Source organism: Phymastichus coffea, unplaced genomic scaffold, assembly GCF_024137745.1.
Source record: "Phymastichus coffea isolate CEN01 unplaced genomic scaffold, Cenicafe_Pcof_1.1 PCOF00006, whole genome shotgun sequence".
NCBI lineage: Eukaryota > Metazoa > Arthropoda > Insecta > Hymenoptera > Eulophidae > Phymastichus > Phymastichus coffea.
The window spans coordinates 4,291,606-4,310,916 of record NW_026706817.1 but is presented as its reverse complement, the minus strand read 5'-3'; the positions used below and the strand labels follow the sequence as shown (position 1 = coordinate 4,310,916).

General features: G+C 36.2%; 1 protein-coding gene across 2 annotated transcripts in view; it reads left to right on the top strand.

The window, feature by feature from the left end:
* LOC131668316 (actin-histidine N-methyltransferase) overlaps positions 1 to 19,311 on the top strand; it is a 572,960-nt gene that overhangs the window by 503,421 nt on the left and 50,228 nt on the right. For both annotated transcript variants that reach the window (XM_058942387.1, XM_058942395.1), the window contains one exon: positions 5,461 to 5,781. In XM_058942387.1, the coding sequence (XP_058798370.1) occupies positions 5,461 to 5,781 (321 nt within the window). The remainder of the gene's footprint in view (positions 1 to 5,460; positions 5,782 to 19,311) is intronic.

Sequence of the window (19,311 nt, the reverse complement as noted above, 5' to 3'; positions counted from 1 at the left end):
ACTAGTAAGAACTGAAAGAGGAGATCTCCTATAGATATTGATCTGTGTACGTGCATTCTTTCGCATTCATCTCTTGATGTTTCGCGTAGGTATTTTATTCTTCCTAATTCAACTTCCATATTATGATTATTATAGCCGCATCTCTTAGCGTCCCTATCTATTTCTATTTTGCAATAGCGCACTCGGACCGACGAATATTCATTGAGTTGCAATAGTAATACTTCGATCCGCGTAGAATTGACGATTGGTTGTGGCAATTCACAGTCTGCAATATCTACTACAGAAAAAGATGTAATATTTGCGAACTTCTGCGCACAATCATAAGCAATAAAGACCGTCGCCTTGGTGACAAGTTCCAAGAGCAGTACTACAAGCAGTACCCTACAAGATGCCATATTCCGCTTGGCTTAACCGTTGGGGGCAGTTTCGACCATCTTATCCGGCTAGGCCCTTTTGTTGCTACGCGTTTCATGCCCAAAACTTCGGAAAAAATTGCATGACACGAGCCAACAGAGATGCCGACGTCTTCAGCCACTTCTCTGATAGTGATTCGACGATTTTATAACGCCATTTGTTTCACTTTTTCAACACTTTCATCAGTTATTGAAATGCTGAGGCGTCTAGAGCAAGGTTCGTCATCAGTGTCTTCTCGGCCATCTTGAAAGAGCATATACAATTTGTAAACATTTTTTTGACTTAAAGTAGACTCACCGTATACAACTGTCAATATTTCAAGTGTTTTGGAGCACTTAATTCCATTTTTTACATAAAATTTGATGCAAACTCTCTGATCCATTGTTTTCGACAGCGGAAAATCGCTGAGCACAAAAAACACGTCTAACATTTCTGTCTCTCAAAAAAAAAGTAAACATACAAACTGGCTGAAACTGTGAGCATATGTGAGGGGCATGTATACCAACATAATAAAAAATATCCTTGATCGAATCTACGTAACCTTCCCAGTTGAAAAATTCACCTTACTTTTTGAACACACCTCGTATATAGAAAGTATAAAAATGAGAATGAACACTGAAAAAGCGAAAATAATAATCTTTTAAAAAAAATCAAGGATGTAAAAAAAGAAGATAGGATTGGAAAATAGAGAAAATATAGAAGTAAGCGAAATAAAATACCTAAGATACATATAACAGAAAAACGGAGAAGCCGAAAAACACATGAATGAAAGGAGAAGAAAGGTAGTAATAGCAATGAAAAATACATGGATTATTAGTGAAAGAATTTTCAAGCATAATTTTAATCAGAGAATAAGAATGTTCACAACACTGGTAGAAAGTATAGCATTATTTGGAATAGAGGTATGGGGGTGGAAAAAAGATGAAAGATTTGATGGCATAGCAAGAAAATATATTAAGTGGATACTAAGATTAGACAGAACAACACCAAATTATACAGGGTATACTATTTTAACTTTCACAGCTGGATATCTCGGAAACAAGCCCGGAAAGATAAAAAATGATTCATATGAAAGTTATTCAGAATCGAGGTGGCCATGTGTTGATAAACTTGGATTTGACCTTGAACGCGACCCGTCGAGGTCATTTCAAGGTAAATGTTGTTTTTGAATAATAAACCCTATTTTTGACCACGGATTCGAATTCCTTGAGAAATTTTACATTCAGAACCGTGTTTGATGCTGTTATCGGTAGGTGGTATTTACAGCGAAACCGGGACATATTAGCACGCTCGGAAAAATTGAGAAATTGGAAAGTAGAAGATGAGATACTGTATCGGTAGGCGCGAATTCCTCTTCCAGATCTGTTGATAATTTGCCAAGAATTTCATCGATTTGATAGTCCCAGACAAAATAAGAGAACGCGTGTTGGGCGGTGCGGACCGTGAACTTTCGTCGGAACACCTCGGCACTGAGAAGATGCATGGGAGAATGACGCGTGAGTATTATTGGTCGGGAATGTGATATGATATGAGGAAGTCTTGTCGAATTATCACATAGAAAGGATGGATTTAAATATCTGGTCATATTTCAAAACTGCTCTACAAATTGGGTAGGATTGAAGCCTGTCGCCAGGTTCAAGGGTAAGCTCTAGAAGAGCTCACTTTATTCTGGTGGAAAATTCCAGAGTTTACAATAATAGATAGTGGGATAAATTATATGGAAAAAATTTTCAAATGGACACTGGATGTCTATAATAATAAACATGATTTCACGTCACTATTAACAACCGCCTACTTTTTTCAACTTTTCGATTTGCACGCCATAAACAGTTATTACAGTATTCGTCGATAACATTATATATTTTATAAAATAAAGATTTCTTATTAATAATGTAAATACTTAAGTTATTCAATTGTTGGAACCAAGAGCTAAATTAAATAAACAACAATTAAATACTGTGAAACATATACGAATATCACGATTATAAACTATATAACTTATCAAAACATACGCATTTTCTAGCATATTTCTTCGGAAAGCCTCAGTTGACTTCGACCTGTCAGTCGCGCGACAGATTATATGTGTCTATACGTCATGCGCTCGTGAAAAAATTGCCATGGCTCATAAATAATAACAGATAATAAATTGAAATTGTCAACAATTTTGGTATAATTATAAACTATAAATTTAAATTTTCCATTCAAGAGTCTAAACCCGTATGTTCTGATAGGTACAATATTCATGAATTCGAAAAACTTTAAAATGCAATATCTCAAAAGAAAAATAAGCTATTCGAATAACTCAACGGCATTTGAAAGGGCTGGGCTACTTGTTTAAGATGTCGTTTGTTGTTTTTTTGTGTATAGATAATATCGTGATGCTACATAACCTTAAATATAGGCAAAAATCATCATTTTCATACTTTTAGGTTAGGATTCTCAAAATCCTGACGTGTTGGAGCAAATCTGAGACCGGATTCGGTTTCAGCGCCAAAAATTCTTTGAGAAACCATATACGATTTGCTTGTGCAAAAAATTAAGGTATTTTTGTAGGACTGTGTAATGTATACCGAGTTAGTTTTGAAACGAATATATTAGATTTTACTGACAATTTGATTTTAGTAACTCTATGCAGCACAATTATTTTTGAGTGGATGTTTTTTTATATATTTTCCAATTAAAATACGTTTTTAAACCACAGATTTTAATAAATCTTTCATATTATTAATCTCGTTTACACAAATTACTTTGCTATTTACATTTAACAATTTAAAAGTTTTCCCAAAACAATCACACATTTTAATTCGTTAGAACTTGAATTTGCCATTGAACTTTTCTATTTGTAACACTTATAAAATGTTGAAATTTAATTATAATATAGTTCGAATGTACAAAATTAATGTAAATATTTGTTTCATAATTTACATTTGATAACCATAAATTTGATAAAATATTTAGATAAATTTGTTCGTTTCTTTGAAATTCTGAATTAATGATTGTATTAATAATTCAATTATATACTAACAAACAAATAAATTTCATAGTTATAAATTATTGAACTTAAATAATTAGAACTTTTTCATGATTTATTGTTATTTCCACTTAAGTTCAAGGCTTATTTACTTCACAATCAATAGTAAACTATTTGAGTAAAGTTCTTTTACTGAGTTGTTGATAATTTTTATGTGAAAAAAAATTATCAATAATTCAAATTCTCATTTTCTATAGGGCATTTCGTTATATGATTTTATTTTAATCGGAATTTCATATCAATAGTAATTTATTATTGCAATTGCTAATAATATTAGCCACAAATACATTTTAAAGTACGCATTTGAATCATTTGTAAATTTTAAAAGAGAGTTTTGAAAGACGCTAGGAAATTTACATAGATTTATTTCTGCTCGTGTTTATTATCTAACCACTATTGTTTGCGATCTAGTCACTCTTGCATATAACGTCATGTTTTGTATATTTACATATTAGTGAATTATTTCTTGACCGTTACTGGATGCAAATCGAAGCCGCAAAAAATAATAATAGAGTATGACTTGTGTCGTATAACTTCTGGGTCGTATTTTGTATTATGTTTTTCTGATTGCTGTGTACTTTATTATGACTAATAACTTGATTATATTGTTTATTTTATCTAAAAATATTTACAGTGAATTTTTTGTTGACTTAAGCAATCGATAATGTAATCTTGAAAAATTCTTTTTTTCTATTAGACCCAATGTGGCTGGAAGACAAACCAGCAAAACGTTTTCAAAATCAAATTGAGTTGAGATTTATTTTGAGACGGAGAATCGTGGCATGGTCGTCATTTTTGCGGTCGGGCTCTCACCTGCGTCCGCGCGCCGCGCCAGGATGCGAGTATGTGCGTTGAGAGCACACATTCATACCAGCCTTTTTCTTTGTCAAGATGCGGTGATAGGGTGAGCGGCGAAGGAGGGTGCAGATGGCAGATAGAGAAGAGCGAGGAGAGAGGGAGAAGAGTGAGGAGAGAGAGAGAGACAGAAGAGAAAAGAGAGAGGAGAGTGAAGAACAAGAGAGAAGTTGCACGCGTACCTTCACGCCGATTTTAGCCAGTACGGGCCGTTATGCGTGACATATTTTCAACCGATTTTTGTTCGTTAAAAGTTTTCCCGTGCTCTCATCGACGTTTTGTGTTTTCGTGGATATGCGCCTGGTGAGCGGGAGTTATTTAGTGAATATTAGCTGGGTCGCGCCCAGCCATGTACTTTGGAAAAACCAACACCAGTGCATGTATGGTTCCGTCAAGGTGAAAGGGTATGTGCGCGTGAGCGGCCGTTGCCAAGCGGAGACTTTGTGTAGTGCGAACCGAGCATCTGACTAAAAGTGCGATAGGAAGCAAGGGAGGATAAAGGCCGTTGACCATTTTTCTTTGTTACGGACGTATATCTAGATTGTATTGCAGAGCGCGGAAGGAGTAGGAAAGGAAGATCGGATGGCAGTCCTATCACCGATTCATTCTTCATTGCGAGCTCGGAATACTTGTCTAGCGTAGTCGAACCGGCGATATTGTTATTGTTATATTTTGTTGTTTATTTATTTGATTGATGTGTTTTCTTTGTTAAGTTATTATTATTGATGAAATTTGTTAATTCTTCACTCGGGTTTCGTTATTTCGTATAATCACTCCTCATTCCGAGAATTTACCAACGCGCCTTTCGATCCGTTTTAGCTCAGTGGATTATTTAATCATGAGAACGTTCACAATTTCCAAATCTGCTCCATAAAATAATTTATACCCGCGAGCTACCCGACAAGGGGACAGTCACTTGATTATTCGGTCATAGTTTATAGTAATGGGAGTCACTCTCGTATCTCTTTGTTTTATAATTTCGTAAAATATAATATACGACCGTTACAGATAATTAGGTAAAAAGCATTAATTCTTTCCAAGTACATGTTATTTCAATTACATTTTATAGATATTTCATAGTTTATATTCATTTGGAATTGTTGGTTCTACAATTTTTATTTTTTTAACATCAAATAAACAATATATTATTTTTATTGCAGGACAATTTTCCAATTAGACTGGGACTAAGTAAATCGGATGCATTATATACAAAAAAAGCTACTCTCTTATCTAAAATGGGAATACCAGTGAATGGCGAATATATTTTACATCCGGGTTCGAATCCATTATCTGACTTATTAATAAAATATCTAAAAATTTTTTGCATGGATCAGAATGAGATTGACCATTACCTCAGTGATGAATCATTATCTGGTTTAACAGATATTGAATTTATTTCTGAGAAAAAAATCGACAAAAGAATACTTGACTTTTTAATCACTAGGTTAAAACTACTAGCAATGAAATATGTAATAAAAACGGTAAGTTATTGTTATATCATTATAACTAGATAATATGATAATAAATCCTTTAAATTATGATATAAGACATTAAATATAGTATGTTGCAATTATAATATTATTTCGTAAAAATGAGTTAATAATTGTACGTAAATCTTTACTGAATTTGCCCTTACTTTTTGAATACAAGATTTTTCGTACTAGGCTTTTGACTCCAATACCAGTCTAATATCTTATAAATAAATTACAAAGTAATATCCAAAGAAGATTTGGAAGTTTGACGAAGATTTGGAAACAATTTTTCGTAAAAAAGAAACATGTACATATTGTTAAGATTTTTCTAAAAGATTGCTTTTATGAGCGATTATCCAATTGTAACGGTGAGTTAAATAAATAAATTTTTTAATCTAGTTAGAGATTGTTTGACCTTCAGTGCAAAGCTAACCGTAGCTTTGATTTGCTTTTACTATTGTGGTTACTAGTCAGCATACGTTTTGTGGACCTGAAGATAACCGCGAAAGTACAAATCAAAGTGAATTGGTTCTATACTTTAAGCGGGGATAAGTAGGCAAACAATTAGGTAAATACAAAGCGTAACTTGATGTGAGATAAATAAAAAGGTAGATTTTATTATACGCTTCGGCCATAATAATATACGATGTATCCAGGCTAAGAGATTTAAATGCACACAAACTCAAATCAAGTGTTAACAAGCCGGTACGCTTATGGAATATGACTAGTGAAAGAGAGAAAGAGAGAGATTCAGACAGACAGAGAGAGAGAGAGAGACAGTGAGAGAGAAATGAACGCGAGCTAATGTAAGATACAACGCATGCAAATATAAAGAGAACGCTCGCGAAAACAATAAATTTCTTAGGCATCATTGCTACAGATAACGATGCGTGCATTCTGCATTAGCCACTAAAGTAACCTTGACTAAAAGTTTATTGTTTCATTCTTAATACTTAGTTTTAATTTTTATGTAATTTTAATTTTTATAATAATGGTCAAAATTAATGAAACTTTATTTTATAAAAAATAGATATAACTTAGCTTTTGTTCATTTATAACTTTAATATAGGTTGAGTAATATTTTTTATAGGTAAGACTAGAGTACCACACACATAGGTAGTTTGAATAATTCAAGATAAACAAAGAGAAAGATTTCTCAACCCCTTTGAGCAACGTGATTAGCATTCCACTTTTCCATCTTCTGGGGAACACTCCGCATTTTAAGCAGGCGTTGAAAAGTCGCGTCAGTTCTTGGTGTAATGGTTTTGCATTAACAAGCATTTCTGACTCTATTCTATCTTTGCCTTGTGATTTCCCTGCCTTGTTCTTTTTAAGGGTCATTTCAACTTCCCTTGTTAGGAAAGGCATTGTATCGCCGGTTATTGGAACCTCCCGCATATATCTGCGAATCTCCGCGTGTGCTTCATTTTCGCAGTTTGGGTCGTCATCAGGCATTAGTCCTTCTAGTAGAGCTATGCTTGTTTCTTTCCAGTCTTTTGTTACTAAACCATTACGGTTAACCGTGCAGATCCCTTTGAGATTTTGACTTTATTGGATGCTCGTTTGTACGAATACGCCCAAGTATTCTTTTTGCTTTCAATAGTGCAGAAATCTCGCAAGCTTTTGCTTTTGGCTCTTTTAATAGCCGTTGCATATTCAGAATTCATCTGACATAATTCTTCAAGTGATCTCTGGAGGGCTTTCCTTTGCTTTCTATTCGGTCCTTCCTTGTCCTTCAGAGCGACGATTTTGCGTTGTCTTTGTATCGCTCGCTTCTTACTTCGCAAGTCAGGATTCCACCGAGGTTCAGAGCGCGTTCTTCTCATTTTTGATGGGATAGAGTCCTTTGATGCTCTTATTAAAACCTCTTCAAGTTTTGAAACGTATGTTTCGATGTCTTCGGAGGTTTCTAAAGGGAGCTCACATAGGTTCTCTTTCTCGAATTTGCAAAGTCTTCCAAATTTCTCCCAATCAGCTTTTCTCATATTGAACCTTGGTTCTATTGTTTGTTCTACACTTCGTATGAGTCTAACTGATTGTGAGGCAAAATCCAGTTCGATCACTATGGGCCTGTGGTCACTGGTGATCCATTCTTTCACCACCCAGCTAGTCAAGAGGTTTGATAGATTTTATGTATGCAAAGTTACATCGATATCCGTCTCTCCCCTCGTACTGCGGCACGTTGGAAGCTGACCCTTCCTGTTGGCCACTATTAGCCCATATAGGTCTATGAATTCTTTAATGACTTCTCCATTCTTATCCTGTGTATTAGACCAGATCTTTGACTTGGCGTTTGCATCCATTGCAACTAAGACTCTTTTGCCTTTCAATTGCTTCAGAATCTCAGCTAGTTTGTCAAGATAGGTCTTCCTACTGTGGCTGAACTGGCAATAGATGCTTATGAAATAAATTTCACCAAATGCTCTGACTACCTGTGCACAGACACAGTGGGAGTCACATAAATTAGAAATCTTGGCAGCTGTGACCTTGTGCGGGTTATAGAGTATCACGGCTTGAATCATTTCGCCTTTTTCGGCTCCGTGAATGACCGTGATACTGCCCATACCTGAAATCGCGTTATTCCAGTGGTACGGTTCCTGCACTAGTACTAACTGTATGTCAAGATTTCTGTCTGTCATGATCTCTCCGAGCTCATCGTTGGCTACTTGCCTTTTGTTGAGGTTCAATTGTATGATCCTCAGTTTCTGGCCCAGTTCGGGGTTTTGTTGTGCGTTCGAATTAAACCTCTTAACTGGTGGGCAATCGTCATTGATTTCGTCTGCATTGGTTGGTTGCGATGGAAACTGAGTTGACACCGGAGTGTTAGAGCAATGCTCTGATTTCTCAACGGTCGCCTCCTGCTTACGTTTCCTCGCCTTTCTATACCTAGAGTGGTTGACCATTTCGCTTTCGAGGTACAACGTAATGTCTAGTTATATTTGATCTCCTTGGAATCGCTCGTAGCGTTTCTGGAGTAGGGCGTTCGACTATTATTTTTAGCGTGTTGACGTATGCGTTCAAAATAAGCGAATAGTGTGCGAGCGTGCGAGCAGTGGTTGAGTGAGTTTGTGCGAGTTGACTTGAGCTTAGTTACCTTTTCGTGTTTCTCCATGGTTTTCCATGGCTCTATTAATTACATTGATTTAGCTAGCTATTTTCCTAGCTTTTACTAACTTTTTGTTAGTTGAATTAATTGATTTCATTTTATTTGATTTTTGATTTTGATTTGATTTTGATATTGATTTATGATTTTTATTTTTATTTTTAATTTGATTAATTTGATTATTTATTCCTACTTATTTCTAAATTTCTATCTTAATTTTAATTAGTAACTATTATTACTACTGCTCATATTACTATTAATTATTTAAAACTAATTTGAATTGTAACATACGAGGTGTGTTGAAAAAGTAAGGTGACTTTGTATTTTTAAGAAAGAATATTTATTTATTTATTAATATTTATGTTGTTCCCTTCAAAGTAATCCCCCTCAGATACAATACACTTATGCCAACGGTTTTCCAATCCTCAAAGCACTTCTCATAAGCACTTTTCGGTATAGCCTTGAGCTCTTCCAGCGATGCAGTCTTTATCTCTTCAATCGTTGAAAATCCTTTCATAGGTCTCTTTAGTTTTGGGAATAAGAAAAAGTCACATGGGGCCAAATCCGGTGAATATGGTGGCTGAGGCATGATTGTGGTGTTGTTTTTGGCCAAAAAATCTCTCACAAGCAAAGATAAGTGAGCAGGGGCATTATCGTGATGCAAAAGCCATGAATTGTTTTTCCACAATTCTGTGCGTTTTCTTCGTATTGCTTCTCGCAAACGGCGCATAACTTCAAGATAATACTATTTATTGACCGTACGTCCATATGGTAAGAACTCCTGATGCACCACGCCATGGTAATCGAAGAAAACAGTGAGCAAAACTTTGACATTTGATCGAACTTGGCGTGCTTTTTTCGGTCTTGGCTCATCTGGGCTCTTCCATTGGGACGATTGGACTTTGGTTTCGATATCATAACCATATACCCACGATTCGTCACCAGTTATGACCCTTTTGAGTAAATCTGGGTCGTCGTTGACGTCATTCAACAGTTCTTGAGCGATGCTCATGCGACGGTCCTTTTGTTCAAAATTAAGCAGTTTCAGAACAAATTTTGTTGCTACGCGTTTCATGCCCAAAACTTCGGAAAAAATTGCATGGCACGAGCCAAGCGATATACCAACATCCTCAGCCACTTCTCTGATAGTAATTCGACGATATTCCAGAACAATTTTCTTCACTGCTTGAACGTTTTCATTAGTTGTTGGCGTGCTTCGGCGTCCAGAGCGAGGCTCATCATTGGCATCTTCCCGGCCATCTTGGAAGAGTTTATACCACTTGTAAACATTTTTTTTACTTATAACAGTTTCACCGTATGCCACCGTCAACATTTCAAGTGTTTCGGAGCACTTTATTTTATTTTTTACACAAAATTTGATGCAAATCCTTTGATCCATATTTTTCGATAGCAAGAAATCGCCGAGCACGCAAAACACTTATAACCTTTACGCCTCTCACAACCAAACAAAAAATGCTATACACTTGAAACTTGGTACAGATGTTCGGGAAGAGTGTACCAACATAACAAAATGAAAAAATCGATAATCGAAAGTACGTTGCCCGTGAAATTTGAAAAGTCACCTTACTTTTTGAACACACCTCGTATATAGAAAGTATAAAAATGAGAATGAACACTGAAAAAGCGAAAATAATAATCTTTTAAAAAAAATCGAGGATATAAAAAAAGAAGATAGGATTGGAAAATAAAGAAAATATAGAAGTAAGGGAAATAAAATACCTAAGATACATATAACAGAAAAACGGAGAAGCCGAAAAACACATGAATGAAAGGAGAAGAAAGGTAGTAATTACGATGAAAAATACATGGAATATTGGTGAAAGAATTTTCAAGCATAATTTTAATCAGAGAATAAGAATGTTCACAGCACTGGTAGAAAGTATAGCATTATTTGGAACAGAGGTATGGGGGTGGAAAAAAGATGAAAGAGTTGATGGCATAGCAAGAAAATATATTAAGTGGATACTAGGATTAGACAGAACAACACTTCGTATAACTTAAAACTATACGAATGTACCGGCGTGTTTATTTTCACGCTAGGTTTGAGATTAATCAAACCTGGTCTTGGTCAGGAGTTAGGTGTTTCAACGGATTGCAACCAAAGTAGCGCTTGAGTGAGCTTATCCGGTTTCTGCCTTTTCTTTCATCTTAGCCTGTGTTCACGTTTAGCAGCACTGGATTTGATGGGCATTTAGTGCATGGTTTTCGCTTTCAAAGAGAACTGACCATCACTAATTTCACTTTGACCACGGCCACGACTCTTTACCCACAGTAGTGGCACCTACCGATAGCCAGTCGATAGGGAGTAATTTGTTATCTATCCGAATTAAATTCGGATTGCCGGGACCATTGGTCCTCTGCAACTAGCTCCCGGAGCGGTCTCCCGTCCTCTAAGGGGGCGCGCGGTACCACAATCCCGAGAGATTTCCCCTCAAGTGACTTCCGGATTTTGGCTTGTCTGGGCTTGAGTTGAGTTCTTGGGGTGTGGTAGACTCCGCGTTATATTTTTGGGCGTTTACAGGCCGCACCTCACCGCGTGTTGTCATGATCCGTGTCGGTAATGATTTGTTTGGCCAGTCGGCCTATTGCCTTAGGAGCAAGTGTTGTGTGTTTTGCCTACTGTCTCTTTACAGGGACAGCGTTTTCAGCCGCACCACGTGAAGGTACACACATCCGCACTTGTGATTGCAAGTCTTCTTTCAAATACACATTGCATTCACTTCGGGTCGACTTGCATTTGCTGCTTATCGAGGGCAATCGGTGACGCATTTTGTACATCAGCATTTGCATTTGCATATGTTCGTACAGAAAAGAGAATTTATGATATTCTCTCCCAAAACAACGAATTGTTTGTTTGAGAAGTCTCTATTCTCTGTTGAGGAAGACAATCATAATCCGCCGCTTTGACAAAAAAATTTTTGCACAAAGTGACCTGGCCAGCCTCGCAGCTGGCCATATGGTGCACTATGTGCATCATCTATGTTTTTGCTAAGCGGATCGTAATCCAGCTTCCTGAAAGCGTCGTGATTGCAACCGCCATAATGCAGAGAATATCAAACCGATAGAAAATCTACTAAACACCATAGTAAAAGATTAATTATCTTAAAAGTAATAGGATAAAACAAAATTAAATTTCAGCCGACAACTTCAGAAAAATATTTGTCAATTATTACCGTACTGAAAGAAAAAAAAAACGCAATTTTACACTCACCAGCACAAAGAAGAAAAATGTTTCAAAGTTATATTAACCCATTAACCCCCAAGCAGACATTTAACAGATGGTTGGTTTTTCATCTCTAAAAACATAAGACAACCTAAATATTATTAGGGAAAAACATTTTCCTAAGTAAAAAGATCTGCTCTCTTCGAATCTAAGGTCAAATTTGAAAAATTTTCCCTTAAAAATTCAATAAGGCCGCCTGAAAATGGCTGAACTCAAAGCACTTTCTGTCCGATTTAAACAATTTACGTGTTATTTTATTCGAAAAAATAAGGTTTGGAATAGCCAATTGCATATTGCATCCTTTGAATGTAGAATAAATAGGAAAGTTGTGAAAATGTTAATATTAGACATTTTCAAAATGGCAAAACTAATATGACCGCCATTACAAACAATTTCTATTATCCCTACTATTCTTGAACAAAAAACGGCGAAATTAATCATATCATTATGATAACGACTTCGGCTCGACGTTCTACGAGCCAAAACCTCGTTACAGTATGTCATTAAAAAAGGAACATACCGGAGAAGCATGTATTGCAAAAGGTTGTGAACCATCTGTTATGGATCGGTTTGGTATCAATAATCGGTCGAGAGAAAGAATCCTCATGGCTCATGAAATTAAAATTTATTCTCAAAAACTATCATGATGATGTTTTCGAAGGTAATTATTGCAGAAAGTTGCTAAAATAAGCCGACAAAATTCTTGATAACGAAATTTATGAAAATATTGGTTAATAGAGGAAAGACCCTTGAGGTTGAATGCAAATATAAGAATAATCAGTTGCGGATAACCGATAGGAACCAGTTGAGGACCGAATATATTACCATATTCTGCTGTTGGCTCCAAAATGAAATTAAAGAATTATTTATACTATAACATATCGGAGTCGTCAAACTTGTTCATTTTTTCGAGAGTATTTAGAAAAAATGAGTTCTAACGATTTATGAAGTAGTATTATCATATATTTTGATTAAAATTAAAGCATATTGTTGAACCAAACCAACTTTCTTTGGCTTAAGGACTACCGTGCGGTATAAGATAACTATAAACGATGCCCAGCTACTTTCAAGGCAGAAAACTGGGTTTGAAACGCAATAGGGTACTGTCGAAAGCTGCATAAGGGACAACCGTGCGAGTAGCACCCGACGTCGTCGGACCATACATCGTAAAGGAAGTAGTTGGACACAGTACATATCAACTTGAAAATCCTCAAGATGAACTCTCAAAGTTCATCTACATCAAGGAGCTCAAAATTTTTCGTCGTGTAGGAATAGATTAGAATAGAGAAGAAATGGAGACTCAAAAACCACACAATTGCCACGGAAATATAGGGCGATGAGCGATCCACCCTCCGAGCAAGTGAGTGATTCAAGCGGTAAAAAATTCGAGAACGCGAATGTGAACATGAAATCTCACGAAGCTAGTACAAGAAATACAGCATCAACCGGCAGGCACGACCAATCCTCGAAGCGCTACTTAAACAAGGCCGTGGCCGGCCGATAATGCCATATACCTTGCACGAATGAAGCCCGCGTGTGAACTACAGTCACTTGCGCCCTAGACTCGGTCTGAGAGAGATCTGGAGCGTCCATGAAAGAACTAACAAGCATGCCGGGACCACAGAGGACTTGGGCCAGATCGAAGAGATACCTTACAGATTGGACTTGATTTGAAGATTGTGAACAGACAATAGCTGTCCTAATGCGCCTCAACTCGGTTACTGACAGCATAACACAGGCATCCAAGGAACTGGAGCTAGAAACGGCTCGTGGGCACTAGCTCGTTATAGAAGAGATTTGGAATGATCAAGCACCAAGCCCTACGTCCCATAAGGTTATCATCTAAAAGTACCCAATACCTTCGGATCCGTCGAAGAAGATGCCCATTACTCACAATTAACACTATTCAAGTGACACTCATCAAGTTGGATAAAACTTGCCACACGGATTAAACAATCAAAAATATTAGACACGTCTTTTTTTCATATCGGCCTCAATGCATTTAAAGGAATGAAAATCATCCGTACCAACACAGCATAAACTAATACATATAAGCTTTGAGACAGCGAGTTTAATCGCCCTTTTTCTATAAAATAATAGAATGTAATACAAGTAGACAGCGAAACCACTGTTGAGTCGTAACAATAAGTCTTTAAAATCTGGCATTCTAACTCATCATCCGTACCTACGCGCGCACAGGCGCTAGGGTCCGACAGAAAAAAAACCTAACGTGGCAGCAGCACTTGATGGTACTATCCTCACTATTAGGGAGCCAACGTCCTCTTTCCGACGGAGCCGGCAGTCGTTGACGACTTCGTCCTGTATGCGGAGCTCCCTCGCGAACCTTCCGTTCTCAACGAACGGTGTACATACTCTACACTCAACGATCGTCATCTCAACTATAATTATCAGTTTAATCAGAACATCACCATCATCGTCATTAATTTGTTCGTGTATACGTATGTGCATCGGATTTACCTAACGGGTTTGTGCGGTGTCGAAACCACATATGTGTGCCTGAGTGGCACGTGGCCACTGTCTTTGCGGCTTCACTTTGCGTTCTTTTACGTTCTTGTAAATTTTCTCTGGTGTAAAAAATATAAACTAATAAAAAGGGTTTTTATGCCGTAACAAACTTTTTCCCTTTAAATTGGTATACTTTATTTGTAACTTATAAAACGTTAAAAAAAGAATTAAACTTAATAAATAATAAAGCTCTTTGGTGTCGTCCAGTAAGAATCACGTTATTTCAACCATCTACCATATAACCATTTAAGTCCAACTAAACAGCTACCTCTAACACTACACTCTCCCCATCTCCCCAGACTATCCGTATCAAATCCAGCAGCCCAACCTACATAACACTGGAAAAAGCGAATTTAGTTATTTGATTTAATGTAATTAAAATTTAAATTTTATTAGATGTTGTAAATGTTTCAGTATGCTGGTTTAACTCAAGCATCCTAGCCTCTTATAAGCCAGGGTGTTCGATTATCGTGCGTACCCTTGCCTCTCACGTTTAGATGCTGGATTATCATGTTAAATTAGATAAGCACTTCACGTTTCTTTGTCTAAGATTCTGTTTTCAACGTGTTTTTGTTGAAACTTGAGATTAGTAGTTGTGTATTCAAATATTTATTTAACATACTTTTTACATGTGGAAGATTATTATCATGGATGACATAAAAGTGTTGTATAAGCAAAATCACAGTATACCAAGAGCAATTTATTATTGCCATAATGTGACAGTTTTTTGCAGTAAACATCAACATTTAAACATAAAACAGTACTCTACAGATATTTGAACTTTATCAGGTTTTTCTGTATTGTTATCACTCTTCCACCATGCATATTTAAACATATTTATTAATCACGGTGATGAGAATTGGTTATGAATGAGTGATTGAGTTTTTACAATATTGTTCCTTAAGTATAAATTTATTTCATAATTATGTAACATAATAAGTTCAGAAAAATGTTGTAAAAAGTTTTCTTAAAGTCTAAATCTATACATATCTAGTGATTGGAAAAATCCAGTGGCTCCAGCAGGAATAATGTACACTTTTACTTTTTTAGTTCTTTTATTGGTATTAATAAATATCTTTTTATTTTTTCCAGTCTAAAAGTCCAGGTAGTCGATGTAGATCACACCTTGTGAATCCCAGAAAACGGTGGCCATCACCTTTCCGGTCGATGGGGCAGTCTTCGCCTTCTTCGGAGCACTTTCACCGGGTAAAGTCCACTGTTTTGACTGTTCCTTGGTCTCTGGTGTATACCAGTGGATCTATGTTTCGTCGACTGTCATGAAACGACGCAAAAACTCCTTCGGATTGCGCTTAAACAGCGTCAGACATTGCTCTGAAGTTGTCTCACGGTTACGCTTGTTGTCCGGAGTGAGCAAACACGGCACCCATCGCGCCGACAACTTTCTCATGCCCAAAATTTCATGCAGAAAATGACCCACGCGGTCTGTTGAGATGCCTACGGTCTTAGCTATCTCGTGCACCTTCAATCGTCGATCTGCCAATACGAGATCGTGAATTTTTGTCACGTTATCCTCCGTGGTAGCCGTTTTCGGAGCACCTGGACGTGGCTTTTCAAAAATTGACGTGCGATCACGTTGAAACTCGTTAAACCAATTTTTGACGGTCGCCATCAAAGGAGAAGAGTCACCGTACACAGCATCCAAGCGCTTTTTGATTTCGCTGTGCGATTTCCCTTCCAAAAACAAGAATCGAATCACCGACCGATACTGCTCTTTTTCCATTTTTCAAAAATCAACGGACACACTTGCTTTTACACGCTCTCAAAAATAAACTTCAACTCCGATCCGGCTGAAATCTTGACAGTAACCATCGAGAGAAGGTTGTACTACGTGATAGAATATTTCTTTTGCGAGAGTGGCGCCGTCGGGCGGTGAGGCTAAGTATTTATCGGACCACCCTCGTAGACATTACTTGGTCCTATTCGAGAAATCTCTAGCTTAACTTGTTCCACAAAATTCATTTTTTTTTCTTAAAGTTATGGATCTATTTTAATGAACCTGAAAATAATTTAGCTGACAACTTCACTTTTTCTCCAGCAATCAGTGACCACCTTTTCAGATCAATATCATCGATAGGTAAATGTTTATATGTTGCATTTTGAAATTTTTGTAGAACGTAGTTACAAATATATTGCAACTTTTTTTTTCTAGTTCCTTGATTTCTTACTTGATTTTTCCACCTGTACAACTATCTTAAACTATTTACTTTTTTATATTTGTGCTGCACAGTAGATAAACTTCTCCAACTGATTATTTTATGACGAACGCCAAAACTCTACCATATCATTTTTTTATAAGCTACATCTATATTCTTATCTGCAAAATTTTTTAAACGTATTTTTATCAAATTTATTGATTCCATCATCCTCTTCTACTATAACAGCTTTATCAGTGGGCACACTACCTTCAGTAAAGCATAAAGTATCACAAGTATCGATAAATATTTCATTATTAATCGCTTCTTTCATTATATCGATGAAATATTGTGCAAAAAATGTTTCTTAATCAGTTTCTGAATCAACAAAATTTAACAATTTCAGAATATTTTTCGAATTTAAAGTCTTTTTAGAATAGTTAATTGACAAACAAGATTAAACAATACATAATTTTTAAATAACTTAAATACTTAACTACAGGGTGTCCCATTTTAAAGGAACCACCCCGAAATTTTCGACGGTTGGTGTTGTACAATAAAATTGTTCAGACAACAGTTGTTTGAGACAATGGGGGCAACCTTTCTGTGAAATCCGATTTGACCTTCAGATTCATTTTCAAGGTCATTTGAAGGTCAAAGTCATTTTTTGAATAGGAACCCATATTTTTGATCCCGAATTCGGAAAGAGCGGAAAATTCTACGTTCAGATAACGTATTATGTGTGGGGTGCGGTTAACCCCCCCCCCCCCCTCGCCTAAGGTCATGTAGGGGTCAAATTTATGATTTTCTTCATCTATGCCCAGGGATGATCGGGCAAGAGTAAGGTTAATTGTAATAACCCAATTACTCGATATCCCAAATAACCCAATAATCCAATAACCCGATAACCCCAATAATTCAAGAACCCCAATATCCCAAAAAAATTGTAGGGTCAATAGTCAACAGTGACCTTGAGCTTCAACTTCAGGTTGATTTGCAAAGTCGACTTCATGTATTCCAAGCCTAATATTAAGCCTGTATATACCTTACCCTTGCCCCGGTGGGATGGGGGGTGAACCGCTCCCCCAACATAATACTTTATCTAAACGTAGAATTTCCCGCTTTTTTCGAATCCGGGATAAAAAATGGGGGTCCCTATTCAAAATATCTCTTGGTTATTGGGTTATTGGGGTTATCGAGTTATTGGGTATTGGAGTTATTGGGTTATTACTATTAACCTTACTCTTGCCTGATCATCCTTGTGCATAGATGAAGAAAATCATAAATTTAACCCCTACACGACCTTCGGCGAGGGGGGGGGGGGGGGGGGTTAACCGCACCCCACACATAATACGTTACCTGAACGTAGAATTTTACGCTCTTTCTGAATCCGGGATCAAAAATATAGATTCCTATTCAAAAAATGACTTTGACCTTCAAATGACCTTGAAAATAAATCTCAAGGTCATATCGGATTTCACAGAAAGGTTGCCCCCATTGTCCCAAACAACTGTTGTCTGAACAATTTTTTTGTACAACGCCAACTGTCGAAAATTTTGGGGTGGTTCCTTTAAAATGGGACACCCTGTATATGAAAAACTAGAATTAAATTGACAATAAAAAATGTTATTAAATATTCATCAATAGAAAGTAATTTATTAAGTCAACATTTCATAGCTATGGTAATATGAAAAAATGTAAAATTATAATATTCTTGTTATGAGAATTACATATTTATAATTATTATTTTAAATTTAGGTTTAGATAATTTTCAATTTGAGAAAATAATAATGGGCAATGCGTAATTTCAGTTTTAATTTTTAGTTAAATTTTATTGTTAGTTCTAATTCTGTCTCTACTCATTGCCAATATTTGCTTCGTACTTAAAATCGTGTCAATAGTGCCTATACTGCATTAATTCTGTGCAGTACTTATTAATAATTAATTGTGTGAAATAATTCTTGAACTAAATATAAAGAATTAATTAAAAAATGATTTTTAAATAAAACATATTACTTTACGAATTAAGGCAAAAAATAATTATGAATTAATTCATAAATAGTTACCTGCGTAAGAATAAAAAAATTAATTCATTAATTAATTTAGAAAGGATCCAAAAGACTTAAAATATTTTAATTTCAAAATTGATGCAAGGAATAATTCTAAATTATTTCTAAATTAATTCATGAAATAAATATACAATAGTGGGATAATGATGCACCTTTTGATCAGATCGGGCGCATGAGCATGAGAGGCAAGAGGACTCACGTTAATGAGGCATCACGGTTTCTAAGAGGCTAGGAGACTTAAGATAAGCTAGTATACTGAAACATTTATAACATAAAAGAAAATCTCAATTATAATCACATAAAATCAAATAATTAAACTCACTGTTTCCAGGGTATTGTAGGTTGGCTGCTTCGGGTTTAATACGCGTGGTTTTAGGCGTTCAAGGGTTAGAGGTAGCTGTTTAGGTAGAGTTGAATGGACCTCCCTCGATTCAGCCTGCAAAA